This window comes from Rutidosis leptorrhynchoides, unplaced genomic scaffold (assembly GCF_046630445.1).
Source record: "Rutidosis leptorrhynchoides isolate AG116_Rl617_1_P2 unplaced genomic scaffold, CSIRO_AGI_Rlap_v1 contig93, whole genome shotgun sequence".
NCBI classification, from domain to species: domain Eukaryota; kingdom Viridiplantae; phylum Streptophyta; class Magnoliopsida; order Asterales; family Asteraceae; genus Rutidosis; species Rutidosis leptorrhynchoides.
This window is the reverse complement of record NW_027266886.1, coordinates 39931-56514: the sequence shown is the minus strand read 5'-3', so window position 1 is coordinate 56514 and position 16584 is coordinate 39931. Positions and strand designations below refer to the sequence as shown.

Below are 16584 nucleotides of genomic sequence, written 5' to 3'. Positions count from 1 at the left end.
AGCAAGGATGTAATTTTCTATGAGCATGAAACCATAGAAAATTTACACACGGAAGCAGATGATGGGGAATCTGCAGAAGGTATAATTGACGTAAAATCAGAGTCAGCTCCATCACACAGTGCCACAGATGGAGTGGAGATGCCTGAATCAGAACAAGAGGATGATATAGAAGAATCAGCCGCGGGGGGAGCAGAAGAGAGTGTAGATGATGGCAATACATCTACAAATGCTGAAGATGTTGAGCACGTGGAGCACGAAAAAGCTGGTCAACCTCAATTGAGAAGGTCCGACAGACAGCAAGATATCCCAGTTCTGAGTATATTTTAATTGCTGACGAGGGGGACTAGAGAGCTTCCAGGAAGTGTACAGTCTTGTAAAGACAAAGACTGTTGGAAGAAAGCCATGCAAGAAGAGATGGATTCCCTATTAAAGAAAAACACTTATGAATTGGTTAAGCTACCAACAAGAAGGAAAGCACTCAAGAATAAGTGGGTGTATAAACTGAAGAAAGAAGGTGACAAGCTGATAAAGTACAAGGCTCGTCTCGTGGTGAAGGGCTTCGGGCAGAAGCAAGGCATCAATTTTGACCAGATATTCTCATACGACGTGAAGATAAGCTCGATACGAATTTTACTTAGGTTAGTAGCTAGTCTAAACCTTCAATTGGAGCAGCTCGATGTGAAGACTGCATTTTGATGAGAAGATTTATATGGAACAACCTGAAGGCTTCATGGTGAAAGGAAAAGAGAAAATGGTCTGCAAGTTGAAGAAGAGCCTGTATGGATTGAAACACGCGCCTCATCAGTGGTACAAGAAATTTGACTCATTCATGGTGAGTCATGGTTTCAATAAGACGGAGGCAGATCATTTTGTATACATCCACAAATTTTCCGACGGAAAATTCATCATTCTTCTCCTATATGTTGATGATATGTTGATTGTGGAACAAGATGTCAAGGAGATCAACAAGTTGAAGTTGGATCTTTCAGGAACATTCAAGATGAAAGATTTGGGACCGACAAGACGTATATTGGGGATGGACATCATTCGTGATCAGAAGATTTGAAAGCTATGGCTATCACGGGAAAAGTACATTGAACGTGTACTTGAGAGGTTCAATAACTCGAAGCCAGTCTCAACTCCGCTTGCTGCTTATTTTAAGCTCAGTAAGAGAGCTTGTCCAACAATGGAGATAGATTATAGTGAATTGGCTAACGTACCGTACTCCTCAGCGGTCAGAAGCTTGATGTATGCAATGGTGTGTACGAGACCAGATATTGCTCATGCAATTGGCGTAGTGAGCAGGTATTTGTCAATTCTAGAAAAGGTACATTAGAAAGCTATGAAATGGATCTTCAGATATCTTAGAGGGACCTCCAAGCTGTGCTTGAGTTTCGGAAGGTCGGAAGTAATTCTTAAAGGGTACACTGATGCAGATATGGTGGGAGATGCTGATAGTAGGAAGTCTACTTCAGGCTACGTGTTTACATTTGCAGTGGGAGCTATCTCTTGGCAGTCTAAATTACAAAAGTGTGTGGCGCTATCTACCACTAAAGCTGAATACATAGCAACCATGGAAGCTGGCAAGGAGATGCTCTGGATGAAAAAGTTTCTTCAAGAATTTGGTATGTCGCAACCGGAATACATAGTTTATTGCGATAGTCAAACTGAACTAGACTTAAGCAAGAACACTATGTACCATGTACGGACAAAATATATCAACATGAGATACCATTGTATCAGACAGGCAGTTGAAGATAAGTAGTTCAGTCTGAAGAAGATTCATACGGATAGGAATGCAGCTTACATGACTACGAAAGTAGTAACTCGGGAGAAGCACTAGTCATGTGCCGATTGGATCAGCATGACATTGTCTCATTAAATCCCGTTGAATCATATCTCCTTCGCTTAGGGCTGTAGGGGGAGATTGATGAGTGTGCAATCCCTAATAGCAAAGAAAAGTCAAATAAAAATGATAGACTTGAGGCTATTAGTTTAGGACGGTGTAGAGACAATGAAGATGGGAAAAGAAAAATTACCTTGGTGAAAGACTATGCAGCCGCAACATTTAAAATGAAGGAATGCATGGTGTAATTTTTCTTCATGATTTGACATGGTGGTTGGCTAATTTATTAGCCATGCATGCAAGGAGCTGGTTTTACACATGAGAGATTTGCCTATAAATAGGCATGGAGTTTCAGCCTTGAAACACACAGAACACAATTGAGGGCAAAGAGAAAGAAGCTAGAGAGTGGTTTTTTTGTAATACTCTTGAGAGAAAAAGAGTGAGTGAGGCATAAAATATGTTCCGTAATTAGATAGCTAATTACGATACTCCAATGAGAGAGTAGATAGTAGAAAATAAGATTGTATACTTTTTCTACTAGTGATTTTTCTGGCCTGGCTCTGTCCGTGGACGTAGCCCTAGTTTGAGAGTGAACCACGTTAAATATCGTGTCTTCTTTATTTTTATTATTGCTTGCATTATTGGGGCTTACATTTTTTTTGTCGGTTCGCTCCAATCTTTGCTATAATTTTGCTGCAAGACTCAATGTAACTTAGTGATCGGTTGGTTAAGTGTGTATGCTCTATAGTCGCTACTTAGGTGGATCTTCTATATCAGAAACTTGCTTACCGTAACTAAGTTCAAAAAAGACGTTTATTCCAAACAAAAAAAACTACAAACAACAACGATATCATGTGCATGCTTGTAACAAAAATATCCTGGAAAATCAGTACAATCATCTGAAAAATTAGACACAAGCAACAAAAGACCAATCTCAAATAGATCAATAATCCGGAAAACAAACCAAAACTCATAAAATTCTAATCTTTATGCAGTCTCACGGCTTCATAGCAAGGGCATGGTCTCCACTTCCTCTTACTTTCAATGCATTCTTTAAGCAAAAACTCAGCAAATAAGCAGCCACTGAATCCTTAATATTGATGTGGCGGTTGTTCCTTTACCCCTTTTACATGATTCACTTGATACAAACTTCTTTTCAGGGTTTTTTCTCTTAGTAGTTCGTGAAGAACATCTAACTGGGGATGATTAATGGACAAGAGAGGGAGCAACCAAAGCATAATCAGAGGACAAAGGGGCATCAAGTAGATGAGGGAGATTTACTTTGGTCATCTTAGATGGCACAAAAGATGGAGAAGCTTGAGTATCTTGATGAACAGAAGGATAAAGAAGTGGATAAACCTGCTTTGAATCAGAAGAGACCATATAGGCTTTGGAAGTCTTGCCTGCTCTAATTCAGGGACCGAAACTGGGTTGAGACAGAGGTTGACCAGTGTTCTGCTAGCAAACATTCAGCATATGGTTTTAGGCTAATCAATAAAAAAATTATCAATTTCTCAGTTTAATTGTATCACAATTAACTTAAATGCACAGTTGATATAATTGAGCAGTGAAATTTTTAAGTATTATAAAAGGATCAAACGTAATAATTATATTGAATATTCCACTCAGTGCCTTTAGATGACTTTTTTCTAGTTGGTTTGGAGTTTGATGTATAGAAGAAATAGAACAAAGGTAGCTTGTGGCCATACAGGCCTCTTAGCGGAGAGAGTCTGCTAAGTTAAATTCGAACGAACTACAATCGAATCGGTGCTTTGCATGAACATTAAGAATTCTAATCCATAAAATGCCAAATTGTATTAGAATTTACTTAGAACATTTCTGCTAAAATTTGGAACAAAGAACTATTGCAGGGAAACAAGTAAAATCTGTGAGCAGAGCACAAAGAGAACTTGGATATAGATATTTAATTATTTATGTTTCTCTTTTCCATTTCAATTTTTTGCCATTTCTATTCATAAAAGGTTTCTTAAAACTAGGTCTGTTTTCTTGAAATTTAAAAAAATATATTCCAAGCTCTTCTTTGAGGGATTTAATGGAACAACTCCTAAAGATTGTAATTTGGTTACAAAAGTATCATAGTCGATCAGAGTGGAAACGAATTGAGGTTCCGAAGCTAGCTTAACAAAATTGATGATCAAGATGTTCACCGATCGACTTGGAGTATGAAGTGAAATAACTTTGATTAAATTGGATTCCTTAATTATGGAGAAAGAGATAAATTGCTAGCTACCACAAGTTAAATTCGAAGTTCAATATCTCATTCCAAGATGGGAAAAAATATTGTGCACAAAGAAACAAAATTGTTTCTTCTTCTTATTAGGAATCTATAATTAGGATTCCTACTTTATCACATATTGATATATTACATAAACTGTAATAGGTATTTTTTTGTCAATTAAAAATAAATTAAGTATTCCTAAGTCAAGTAGAAAAAAGGTTTATGTATTTTTTAGGCCAATTAGGAATAGATGTAATTTATGTTAGTATAAATAGATGAGTTCGTATAGAGAATCATCTCGAGTCTAAATTGATTATGAATTAGTATAGAAAAAGTGTCTTTGTATAGGGAAGCACTTGGTAGCCTGGATCTTGTTGTGGATATAGATCTATTTTGATCAAACCACGTAAATCTTTTGTGTTTTTATTTTCGTATTCTTCATATTACTTTATCGATATTATTCCGCATATTTTTGCCGATCGAATCCTAACAGTTGGTATCAAAGCCATTGCGGTAAAGTTTGAAATGTTTGATACTTCCACGATTTTAATCTTTGAAATGTGAAAGTGGAAGCTCTCTTGTGTCCTCTGGGTTGTCGAGAACTCATAACCGAAAAAGGTGCGCCAGAGGCGTGGGATGCTGAGAAGAAAGTCTCCATAGAAGGTGAAGCACATAGTACTATTTTATTATCTTTTTCAGATAATGTGTTGCGAGAGGTGATAGATAAAAAGACTACGATAGAGCTTTGGGAAGCGTTGGGCGAAAAACACTCAATGCATAATCTAACTGGAAAAATATTCCAAAAAAGGAGGATGTACCAATTTAAACTCCAAGGGGAAAACTCAATGATGAATCATCTAGATGTGTTCAACAAGATGATTGGATTTGATAAACCCTAAATTGTCTTTAGGGATAATTGTTGAAGGCGGGAAGAGCTTGAAGACTATGAAATTTGTGTCAAGAGGAAGAATTGTTTGGAATCTATAATTAGGATTCCTAGTTTGTCACAAATTGATATATTACATAAACTTTAATAGGTATTCTTTTGTCAATTAAAAATAGATTAGGTATTCTTAAGTAAAGTAGGAAATAGGTTTATGTATTTTCCAAAGTCAATTGAGAATAGGTTTAGTTTATGTTAGCATAAATAGATGAGTTTGTATCTGGAGTCTAAATTGAATATGAATTAGTTTAGAAAAAAATGTCTTTGTATAGGGAAGCACTTGGTAGGCTTGGTCTCCTCGTTAATAAAAACTCTTGAGTCTTGTTGTGGATGTAGATCTGTTTTGATCGAACCACGTAAATCTTTTGTATCTTTTACTTTCGTATTCTTCCTATCGTTCTGTCGATATTATTCTGCGTATTTTGCGGATCGAATCCTAACACTTCTCTCTACTCTACTCTAATCTGCTCTACTTCCTCACACTAAATAAGTTCTAGTGAGATGTCATGTTGATGAACACGTCTTCTCCACAGGGAATTGTGAGGGCACCCATTGGATGGTGAAAACCATTTTCTTTTTCGGCTTTGCATAGTAGATCTTGAAAGAAAGGTTTGTTTAGAACTGAGATTGGAACAACAAATCGCTTCTTTTCACTTTCGCCTACACAGCTAGATAACCTTTAGGAACATGGAAATATGATTTGGGAAGGACACTTTTAACACCACGTAAACCGATCACCATTGTGCTATTCCTTTAGTTACTAGAAATTTAGAAGTAGATGAAGAAAGCGAGAACTAGAATAGAGTACAGAGATGATTTTTCTTTTCTTGTATGTTATGTGAGGCTGTGGTTTTTTGCTTCTGTAAGAGTATGTAATATATATATATATATATATATATATTGGTGAAGTAAAGTCAGTATTCAAACTACTCTAATTAATGTGTAGCTAGGGACATAAGCAATTAAAGGTCACATGGTTGTCTGAAGCATGAACTCTTTTTCAGCCTAACTTCATCAAGTGGTTAGCAGCTAGCAACAATATGATCCATTTTTTAAGAAATTTTTAATGGTATTAGTTGGAAGACAACATATATGATCATTCACAATAAGTAGACCCACATGAATCAATTAATCTAACAAATCATCACCGCTCACTATACTTATCTTTGTCAATATATAACCTAGATTTTTCACATGTAGTTGTCTGCAATCTTAATTTTAATTCACTGAGTGCTCACAGTCACTTGCAAAGTTTTGATAGTTAGTTGAAAGACAAACACATATGATCCTTCATAACAAGTAGGCCCTCGTGAATGAAACATGCAAATGACTTTTCACCACATTCTACTAAATCATATTATGAATTTTATATATTTCATTTTCATTGCATCTATATATACATGCCGTTAACTTCACAAATCAACCAACTCAATTTCTTCACAAGCCGCAACTTCCAAACGGAAAAAAAGAAAAGAAAAAGAAGAACTACTTTCAATTTCTTCTTGAAATTTAAAAACATTCCTCTACAATGGGTTTTCGTTTGCCTGGACTCATTAACACCACCCAAAAGCTGAGACGTTCTTCATCAAAGAGAAGATCGGCAGATGTTCCAAAAGGATATCTAGCTCTTTATGTGGGAGAAAGGGAAATGAAGAGAGTTGTGATTCCAATATCATACTTGAACCATCCTGAGTTCCTGAACTTGTTAAGCCACTCCGAGGAAGAATTTGGATTCGATCATCCAATGGGAGGTCTTACGATTCCTTGCAGAGAAGATGTTTTCACTGATCTAGTTTCTCGTTTAAATGGATCATCAAGTTGAAGATGATATTAGACGAAATTTTGTTAGATGTTGAAGAGAGTAAACATTTTTTTATGTAGAAAAAGGTTTGAGGATGAAATTATACAGAAATACAAATTCAATATAATTTGTTGATCCTCATATCATTGATTAAACAATTTTCGTACCGAATTCTTCATACTTCTCATCTGTATATTGAAAACCCTTTTAATGTTATTAGGCTAATCAAATAAACTTTTATCAATTACCCCATTTAATTGTGTCACAAGTAACTTAAAAGCTTGTCCAAATGAAATAATTGAGCAATGAGTTTTATTTTTGTATAATACTTCCTCCAATCCACTTCAAGTGTCGCGTAATGTTGAAAAAAGTACATGTTTGTCGATTATTTATTATTCAAAAATCGTAAATATTTATTCAAAATGGGATATTTATTGAAATAAATGCAAGGATAAGACTGGAAAAAAGATCTTAAATATGTATTGATTTCATAAAACGACAGTTGAAGTGGACCAAAATAAATTTCATAACGCGATACTTGAAGTTGATCGGAGGGAGTATTATAAATGATTAAATGTAATAGTTTTATATTGAATACTCGACTAGGTGCATTTCCCAAGTTGCTTTGGAGTGATAGAAGAAACTAGTAGCTAGAACAGAGCTAAGCTCGTGACCATTGGCCCCCGAACGGGGGGAGAGAGGTTAAATTCGAATGAACGGTAATTGAATATGTGTTTTCATCAAAAAAATCCAATGCTGAAAACTCCAGATTGTAATAGCATTTCTGCTAGTATTTGGAAAAAAACCGAAATTGTCTATTGCAGTGAAGTATGTAAAATTTGAGTGAGCAATTGAACATCCTAAAAAATTTGAAACGGCAGAATAGGCCGAAACCGAAGTAATATAGTCCAAGCTCTCAGAGGCGGAGGCACGTAAAAAAATTCAAAATAGTCCTTATATTTTTTAATGAGTTAAAACTAACCCAAATTTTTGAACCACAAAATTTGAAGTGTACAACTATAACTATAAAAAAAAAAACAAATTATAAGGACCTAATACTAAATTTATATTTATGAATCCACTGTTGTCGGATCCTGGCTCCGCCACTGCAAGCTCTTCTTCTAGGGATTTAAAGGAACAACTTCAAAAGATGGTCAGATTTTTTTTCCGTGGATGCAGCTAATATTTATACTACAAAAGAATAAAAGTAATATATCGATTATCATTGACAAGAACGACTTGGAGTATAAAGGTTTTTTTTTTTTTAAATAAAATAAAATAAAAAATTGTATTTTTCAACTATCGACTACGGAGAGAGATAGAAATTGCTACCTAGTTGGATTTGTAGTTTAATGTATGTATTCTTGTATAACTTAACCCATCCCATTTGAAGAGGGGGCAAAAATATTGTACAATAACAAACAACATTGTTTCTTCTACACTACACTACTCTACTCTACTCTGCTTTCCACAACTTTCTTCACATTAAAATATTTTCAAGTGAGATGTCATGTCAATGAATATGTCTTCTTTGCAAGGAATTGTGAGGCCACCCATTGGATGTTCAAAACCATATTCTTCTTTGGCTTTGCACAGTAGATCTTGAAACGAAGGTTCATCTAAAATTGAGATCGGAACAACAAATCGCTTCCTTTCACTTTCGCCGACATATACAGCTAGATAGCCTTTAGGAACATGGAATGATGATTTTCGAAGGATACTTTTAACACCAGGTACAAGGATCGCCATTGTGTTGTCCCTTCACTAGAAATTTAGAACTCAATGAAGAAAGTCTCGAGAACAAGAATTCAAATATAGAGATGATTCTTCCTTTTCTTCAATTTTATGTAAGGTTGTGGTGGTTTGCTTCCATAAGTATTGTGATATATATATTGATGAGGTGAACTATTCCAGATGAAATGTAGGACATAAGCATTTATAAGTGTCACATGGTTCTGTTTCCTAACTTGATATGGTTTTTCTAATTAAAACTTAAAAAATTGTCCCTGAAAATAAAGTTATAAATTGCACTATTTATGTTGGTATATATTATAAGTAGAAAGATAGAAATTGAATATGTTACGCAAGAAAATCTGGATAAGAGAAATACTAGGGGATATTGGAGAAGATCAACTTGTCTGCTAATAATAGAGAAGAATAGTTTTGCTAGCTTTAACCAGTTTACATAAATAAATATGGCTAAAAGAGATCCAGCGACAAAAAAAATATAATATATTTTTCATGTTCCACACTTGAGAGCCATTCAAATTTCCATTCATCTACCAGACATCTACAATCTGTAGTTATTAGTATGCTTACATTTGATTGTCTAAGGCATGTCTTCCTTCTGCCTAACTTCATCAAGTGGTTAAGCATGATCAATTTCTAAGGAATTCTAATGGTATTAGATGGAAGACAACATATATGATCATTCACAATAAATAGACCCACATGAATCAATTAATCTAACAAATCATCTCCGCTCACTATACTTTATCTTCAAGAACCTGGAATTTTCACATGTAGTTGTCTCCAATCCTAATTTAATTCACTAAGTGGTCACAATCACTTAGAAAGTTTTGATAGTTAGTTGAAAGACAAACACAAATGATCCTTCATATGCATGTAGGCCCTCGTGAATGAAATATGCAAATACCTTTACACCACTCACTCTACTAATTATTTTATGGATTTTCCATATATTCTCTGTTCATTGCATCTATATATACATGCAGTCTTTAGCTTCACAAATAAACCAAATCAATTTCTTCACAAGCCTCAACTTCCAAATAAAAAAGAAAAAGAAACTTCTTTGGATTTGCTTCTTGAAATTAAATTAAAAACTTTATTCTACACAATGGGTTTTCGTTTGCCTGGACTCATTAACACAACACAAAAGCTGAGACGTTCTTCATCAAAGGGAAGATCTTCTGATGTTCCAAAAGGATATCTAGCCATTTATGTCGGAGAAATCAAATTGAAGAGAGTTGTGATCCCGATATCATACTTCAACCGTCCTGAGTTCCAGAACTTGTTAAGCCACTCTGAGGAAGAATTTGGATTCAATCATCCAATGGGAGGTCTTACTATTCCCTGTAGAGAAGATATTTTCAATGACCTAGTTTTTCGTTTAAATGGATTTTCAAGTTGAAGATGATATTAGAAGAAAATAGTTAATCGTGTAGATATTAGGAGGCTTTTAGAAATTTTGTCAGATGTTGAAGATAGTAAACAATTTTTGTTGTACAAAATATCATTCATAACAGAAATATATATATATATATATATATATATATATTAATCACTTGTTGATATTCATTTCACTGACGATCGAAATAGTTTCTCGTACCAAATTATTCATACCTCTTATATCTGTATATATATTGAATAACTTTTTAATGTTCTAAGGCTAATCAATTAATTATTTTTCAGTTACTCCGTTTAATTGTGTCACAAGTACAAAAGTGCATGTCCGATTGATAAAATTGAGCAATAATATTTATTCTTGTATAGTAGTATTATAAAAAATGATCAAATGTAATAATTTTGTATTGAATACTCCACTCGATGCATTTAGATGACTTTTTCCTTGCTAGCTTGGAGCTGATAGAAGAAACTAGTACTATATATTCGCTAGAAGCCAGCTAGTGGTCATTGGCCCCCAAACGGAAAGAGACGGAAAGGTTAAATTCAGATGAACGGCAATTGAAAGTCTAAATGCATAATATGCTGGATTGTATTCGAATTTAGAACATTAAAGCATTTGTGTAAGAATTTGGAACAAAGCTTTATTCCAGTGAGCCCAGGAACTATTCCCTGTACTGAAAAAAAAAAAAAAAAAATGTGCCATTTCGTTCATAAGGTTTTTTTACTAACTGCTTCCTTGGAATTTGAAATAATATATTCCAAACTCTTGTATTACGGGTTTAACGGAACAACTTCTAAAGATTGGCTAATGTTTATGTTACAAAAGAATAAATGTAAAATATTGATGATCTCATCATCATGATATTTACGTAAAGATGATGCTGATGTTCCTCTTTCGAAGCCATTGTTAATTCGAAATATATTAAGTATGAATTCATTCTAGTTACCATTGTATTTCTTACGAAATTTTGATATGAAGAAAATGGTAACAAAATTATTGCATTTTTTCATCTGTTTGTAACTCAATGGAATATTGGCTTTAGAAACGGGGCAAATGGTTATTTTGCCGTTTCTCTTGTAGTGCCAATCGACCTGGAGAATGAAGTGAGTTTTTTTTTTTTTTTTTTCCCTTAAATGTATCAGTCAACCATAGAGAGAGATAAATTTGCTATCAAGTCTGTATAATTTAACACTTTCCCTTCAAAGAGGGGAAAAAAATATTGTACAAAAACTAATTACAAAAATGTTTTCACTACTCTGCTTTACACACTTCTCTTCATATTAATGAGTTCACGTGAGATGTCATGTTGATGAACACGTCTTCTCCACAGGGAATTGTGAGGCCACCCATTGGATGGTGAAAACCATATTCTTCTTCGGCTTTGCATAGTAGATCTTGAAACAATGGTTCATTTAGAACCGAGATTGGAACAACAAATCGCTTCTTTTCACTTTCGCCAACATACACAGCTACATAGCCTTTAGGAACATGGAAAAATGATTTTCGGAGGATGGTTTTAACACCAGGTAAACGGATGGCCATACTAGAAATTTAGAAGTTGATGAAGAAAGTCGAGAACTAGAATTCGTATATATAGGGAAGATTTTTCCTTTTCTTGTATGTTGTGTGAGGTTGTGGTAGTTTGCTTCTGTAAGTGTTGTGATGCATATAAATATTGGTGAGATGAGCTATTCTTATTGAAGTGTAGAACATAAGCAATTAAGGCTCACATGGTTCTGTTTTCTAACTTTATATTTGATACGGTTTTCTAATTAAGAGTTAAAAAAATTGTACTATTAGTGCATATACATTATATGTAGAAAGATAGAAATTCAATGTCACGCAAGGAAATGTGGATAAGAGAAATACTAGGGGATATTGGACAAGATTGACAACTTCTGTCTGCTGATAATTGAGAATAGGTTTGACAGCTTTTCGAGATAATATGAAGAAATATTAAGAGAGCGATGAAGAGGTAATATTTTTCTCAAACATGATCCAGAATTGAGGGCCATTCAACTTGCCATAAACTAAAATTTTGCACATTAATTAGTTGTCTCAGGCATGTCTTTCTTCTAAATTCATCGAGTGGTTAGATGCTCTCAACATGATCCACTTTTATAGAATTTTAATGGTATTAGATGGGAGACAAAATATATGATCCTTCACAAGAAGTAGACCCACATGAATCAGTTAATCTAACAAATCTCCAGTCGCTATACTTGTCTATCAAGAACCTGGATTTTCGATCGCACATGTTGTCTTCAATCCTATTTTAATTCACTAATATATTGGTCAGAGGCACGTACAAAGTTTTGATAGTGAGTTGCATACACAAATGATCCTTCATATACATGTAGGCCCTCGTGAATGAAATGTGCAAATGCCTTTTCACCACTCACTCTACTAATCAGATTATGAATTTTGCATATCCTCTTTTCATTGCATCTATATATACTTGCTTTTAACTTCAGAAATCAACCAACTCAATTTCTTCACGAGCCTCAACTTTCAAAAGAAAAATAACTTCTTTCGATTAGCTTCTTGGAGTTTAATTAAAAACTTCATTCTACACAATGGGTTTTCGTTTGCATGGACCCGTTAACGCAACGAAAAAGCTGAAGCGTTCTTCTTCGAATGGAAGATCTGCAGATGTCCCAAAAGGATATCTAGCCGTTTATGTCGGAGGTTGCTATATGAAGAGAGTTGTGTTGGGAGAAACATCGATATTATCGCAAATGCGGAAGCATAATATGAATCAATTCTCCCTCTTTGTGTGAACTCTTTGTGTGAACCTAATTGAAAGCCTAACCCAAGCAATCAAATATAATTAAGTAGCAAATACAACAAGCAACAACACAAGAATTTACGTGGTTCGGTCGGAGTGACCTACATCCACGGGAACGGAAACCGTTCTAACTTCTTCCACTATAATCAATAATGGATACAGCAACAAAGTCTTCTCTAGAGATCATTAGAGGCATAAACCATCAAGGTAACAACAACAACAACAACAACAACCTTGGTAATACAACAAGAGAGAATGAATTAGAGAAACAAAGCTGAAATAACCTTCACTGAGCAGCTGCTACTTCGACCAGTGTATCTGCAGAACGAAGCTGTTTCAGGCAGATCACCACCAGTCAGATTGAGGTAGACTCAGAGACGAACACACTGCAACAAACCTCACCCAAATCGGACCACAAACGACTTCACAATCGCTGTCTGAAGTTGGATGAAAAACAGGACTTCGGCTGACTTCTCTCTCTCGATTCACTCGCTCTATTCTCTGTCTCGTGTCTCTAAAATTGGCAGACACACACAATACATGTATAGGGTTTTGGATTTCATGGGCTAATAAGGTTTTGGGCTTAAGCCCTCCAAATAGGAGGTAAAACCCAACAAGTTGTAATCCCAATATCATACTTGAACCATTCTGAGTTCCAAAACTTGTTAAGATACTCTGAGGAAGAATTTGGATTCGATCATCCAATGGGAGGCCTGACGATTCCCTGCCAAGAAGATATTTTTAACGACCTAGTTTCTCGCTTGAATTGATCAAGTTGAAGTTGATATTAGATTGAAAAAAATCGTGCTCATGTATTTATGTGAAGGCTTTTAGAAGTTTTGTTTTAGATTATTGAGAGAGTAAACAGTTTTTGTTGTACAAAAGAGCTTCCCATAATGAATTATATAGAATTCAGATTCAATATCACTTGTTTTTTTGACAATGACACCGTTATAAAGTTACAAGTGTGGATGATTATATCAATACAAGACAAACAATCTAAATAATTTTTTGTTTCTTTCCTTGCCCTCAAAACAAGGCATTCATGGTTCAATGTCAAGAAAACCAATCACAAGCACTCTGACTAGAATTCTTGTAAAAATGTATCTAAGAAAGCACAAAAAATAACTACACAAAACCTAAAGATAATATAATTCAAAGAAAGTTTGATGTTTGTGTAGGAGGGAAGGATCCTTCAAATTGAAAACATAATGATTACGGTTAAGACCAGCCTCTCTTTTGCCTTCAAAGGAGGATTAAAAACCTTGGGCATGTAACTATCCACAAAAAGTCAATGGATTGAATTTGTGGTACTTGATGTTTAAGTGGGCTAAATATTTCTAGAACCATGGTCTAAGTTTTCCCATCAATAGGGCTTTCACTATAGATATGATTTTTAAGAAAAACTCCTAAGTTTTTAAATATCTAGAAACTCTCTGTTATCGATTTTTTGCCGTATTCCTTTGGTTCTCAATTGTCATCGTGAAGTGAAATAGTTTTGCTTATAATGTATCCTTAAACTTTCGAGAGAGTGATAAATGATTATGCAAGTTTCATTAGAAGTTCAATGTCTGTATTATTGTATAAATTATGTCCATTTCATTCCCAGAAAGGTAAAAAAAAAAAAAGGAATACAAAAACAAAGAAAATTGGTTCTTCTACTCTACTCTACTAGCTCTACTCTAATCTTCTCTACTCCCTCACATTAAAATAAGTTCAAGCGAGACGTAATGTTCATGAACATGTCTTCTTTGCATGGAATAGTGAGGCCGCCCATTGGATGTTTAAACAAACATTCTTCTTCGGCTTCACATAGTAGATCTTGAAACGATGGTTCATTTAAACTTAGATTGGAACAACGAAATTCGTTGTACTAATATATAGTACTTATAATTATGATTATTAAAGTTATTTTTTTTATGCATTGATTATTAAAGTTATTAATTAATCCTCATCCCTCAAATATAAATTAGATTAATAAAGACATTTAAATATGATTGTATTTATTGTATCAGGTAAATTTTATAATTTTATTTATAATAATTAAATTTATTTGAATGAATAAAAAATTCACTGATTTAGTAAAAATTAATGACCATTTGTGATTAAATTTTTATAAATCACGATTTAATTTTATAAAAGAATCCGCGATGCGAGTTAAATTTTCTACGATCACCACATTATTATTGTCTTGATTATACCATTGTTTATAGAAAAAAATATATCGGGATTAAATATCATTAGCTAAATTCGATATGGATAATAAAATCCACCTATTCATCCAAATTAAATCATGTATGCATTGCTAAATATTTATAACTACTTTCGGTCCCACCCGACGTTCGATCCCGGATCCGCCCCTGCAACGAGTAAGTTTTTTTCACTTCTGCTGACGTATACAGCTAGATGAATTTCGAATGATTGTTTTGACGCCAGGTAAACGGATCGCCATTGTGCTGTTCTTTTACGAGTAATTTAGTAGTCGATGAAGAAAATCAGGAACTAGAATTCGATGAGGGTCATACGTATCACATGTTTTTGTTTCCTATCTGTATATTTGATGAGATTTTTCCATTTAAAAAGTTAAAAAACTGTTCTATTAATGTCAGTATACATTATTGATAGAAATTGTTTATATTACGCAAAGACTTTCAATATATTATACTTTCCGTATGTTTCAAATTAGATGCAAATTTTTAAGATTTCGTACGGATTAAAAAGAATAAAGATGAAAATAGTAATTTGAGCAACATAATCTTAATAAGCATCAACAAATGATTGATGTATATATAATGCAAAAATGTGTTGAAAAAGTTTGTGGTCAACCTAACTTTGACGGAATTTTATGTGAGATTCACTAATTATTTTATCTAAAATATTGCTCTAATGCATTATTCGAATATTGTAGATGAATGTGGTATAATGATCATATATAGAATTTGAATATAAGATGAATTAAAATTATATGTTAAATTAAGTTGTTGAATCTATATATAAATTCAAAATATACATAATTTATGATACTGAATAAAATGAAAAAAAACATATTTTCATTACCTTAAAACTTATTAAATTTGTATAAATTCTAGGACAAGAAAACATATTTATATTTACATCTACTTGTGATTAAAGGAGTATATGTTACGCAAAGATATGTGGAAAATAGAAAAAAAAAATTGATTATGTTACGCAAAGAAATGTGAGAAATAAAAAAATAAAATTGATGCAAGGAAAATAGAAATACTAGGAGATATTGGGCAAGATTGACAACTTCTGCCTGCTGATAATTGAGGAGAATAGCTTTCCTAGCTTTTAAGCGGTTAATATTTGATATATAATTTTAAATTAATATCATATATACATGTATTCATCATTTAATAAGACGCACGATTAGAACGAAATCGATATCGTAACATTACATACATTATTATAATATTACATTAAAAATTATATAAATATAAAAATTAAATTATAATTTATCAAATTTAAAAGTAAAATTGATTAAATAATTAAAATATGAAAGAAAAAAATATAACTAGTGGTTTAGAGACTTCCACCATTTGATGGAAGCATAGACCTTAATATTATACTAATTATATGTATATATATAAAGAAACAGATAGAGATTAGGAAAAAAAAAGAAGAAAAAAAGAAATTGACAGATAGAGAGAAAGAAAAAGAGAAAGATTAATTAGAAGAAGGTAAAGAGATCAGTTGAACGTGAGGGAGAGAAGAACGAAGAGATCTAAGAAAATATTGGGCAACCCCACCCAATCACAATCCGATCTTTACGGAAAGTTTATAAATTAGAGTACTTTT

General features: G+C 33.5%; 3 protein-coding genes across 3 annotated transcripts; 1 reads left to right on the top strand and 2 right to left on the bottom strand.

Moving 5' to 3' along the window:
- Window positions 1–6556: 6556 nt before the first annotated feature.
- LOC139885289 (auxin-induced protein 15A-like) lies at window positions 6557–6850 on the top strand. The gene has a single exon (XM_071869211.1). It carries the CDS (start codon window positions 6557–6559, stop codon window positions 6848–6850), a length of 294 nt encoding a protein of 97 aa, XP_071725312.1.
- Window positions 6851–8314: 1464 nt separating this feature from the next.
- Window positions 8315–8578, bottom strand: LOC139885288 (auxin-responsive protein SAUR21-like). Its single transcript, XM_071869210.1, has one exon. The coding sequence runs from the start codon at window positions 8576–8578 to the stop codon at window positions 8315–8317; it is 264 nt and encodes an 87-aa protein (XP_071725311.1).
- Window positions 8579–11252: 2674 nt separating this feature from the next.
- Window positions 11253–11519, bottom strand: LOC139885287 (auxin-induced protein 15A-like). Its single transcript, XM_071869209.1, has one exon. The coding sequence runs from the start codon at window positions 11517–11519 to the stop codon at window positions 11253–11255; it is 267 nt and encodes an 88-aa protein (XP_071725310.1).
- Window positions 11520–16584: the final 5065 nt, after the last annotated feature.

Bases quoted from the DNA above. Each gene is read 5' to 3' on its own strand.
- LOC139885289 (XM_071869211.1), top strand. From the start codon at position 6,557: ATGGGTTTTCGTTTGCCTGGACTCATTAACACCACCCAAAAGCTGAGA.
- LOC139885288 (XM_071869210.1), bottom strand. From the start codon at position 8,578: ATGGCGATCCTTGTACCTGGTGTTAAAAGTATCCTTCGAAAATCATCA.
- LOC139885287 (XM_071869209.1), bottom strand. From the start codon at position 11,519: ATGGCCATCCGTTTACCTGGTGTTAAAACCATCCTCCGAAAATCATTT.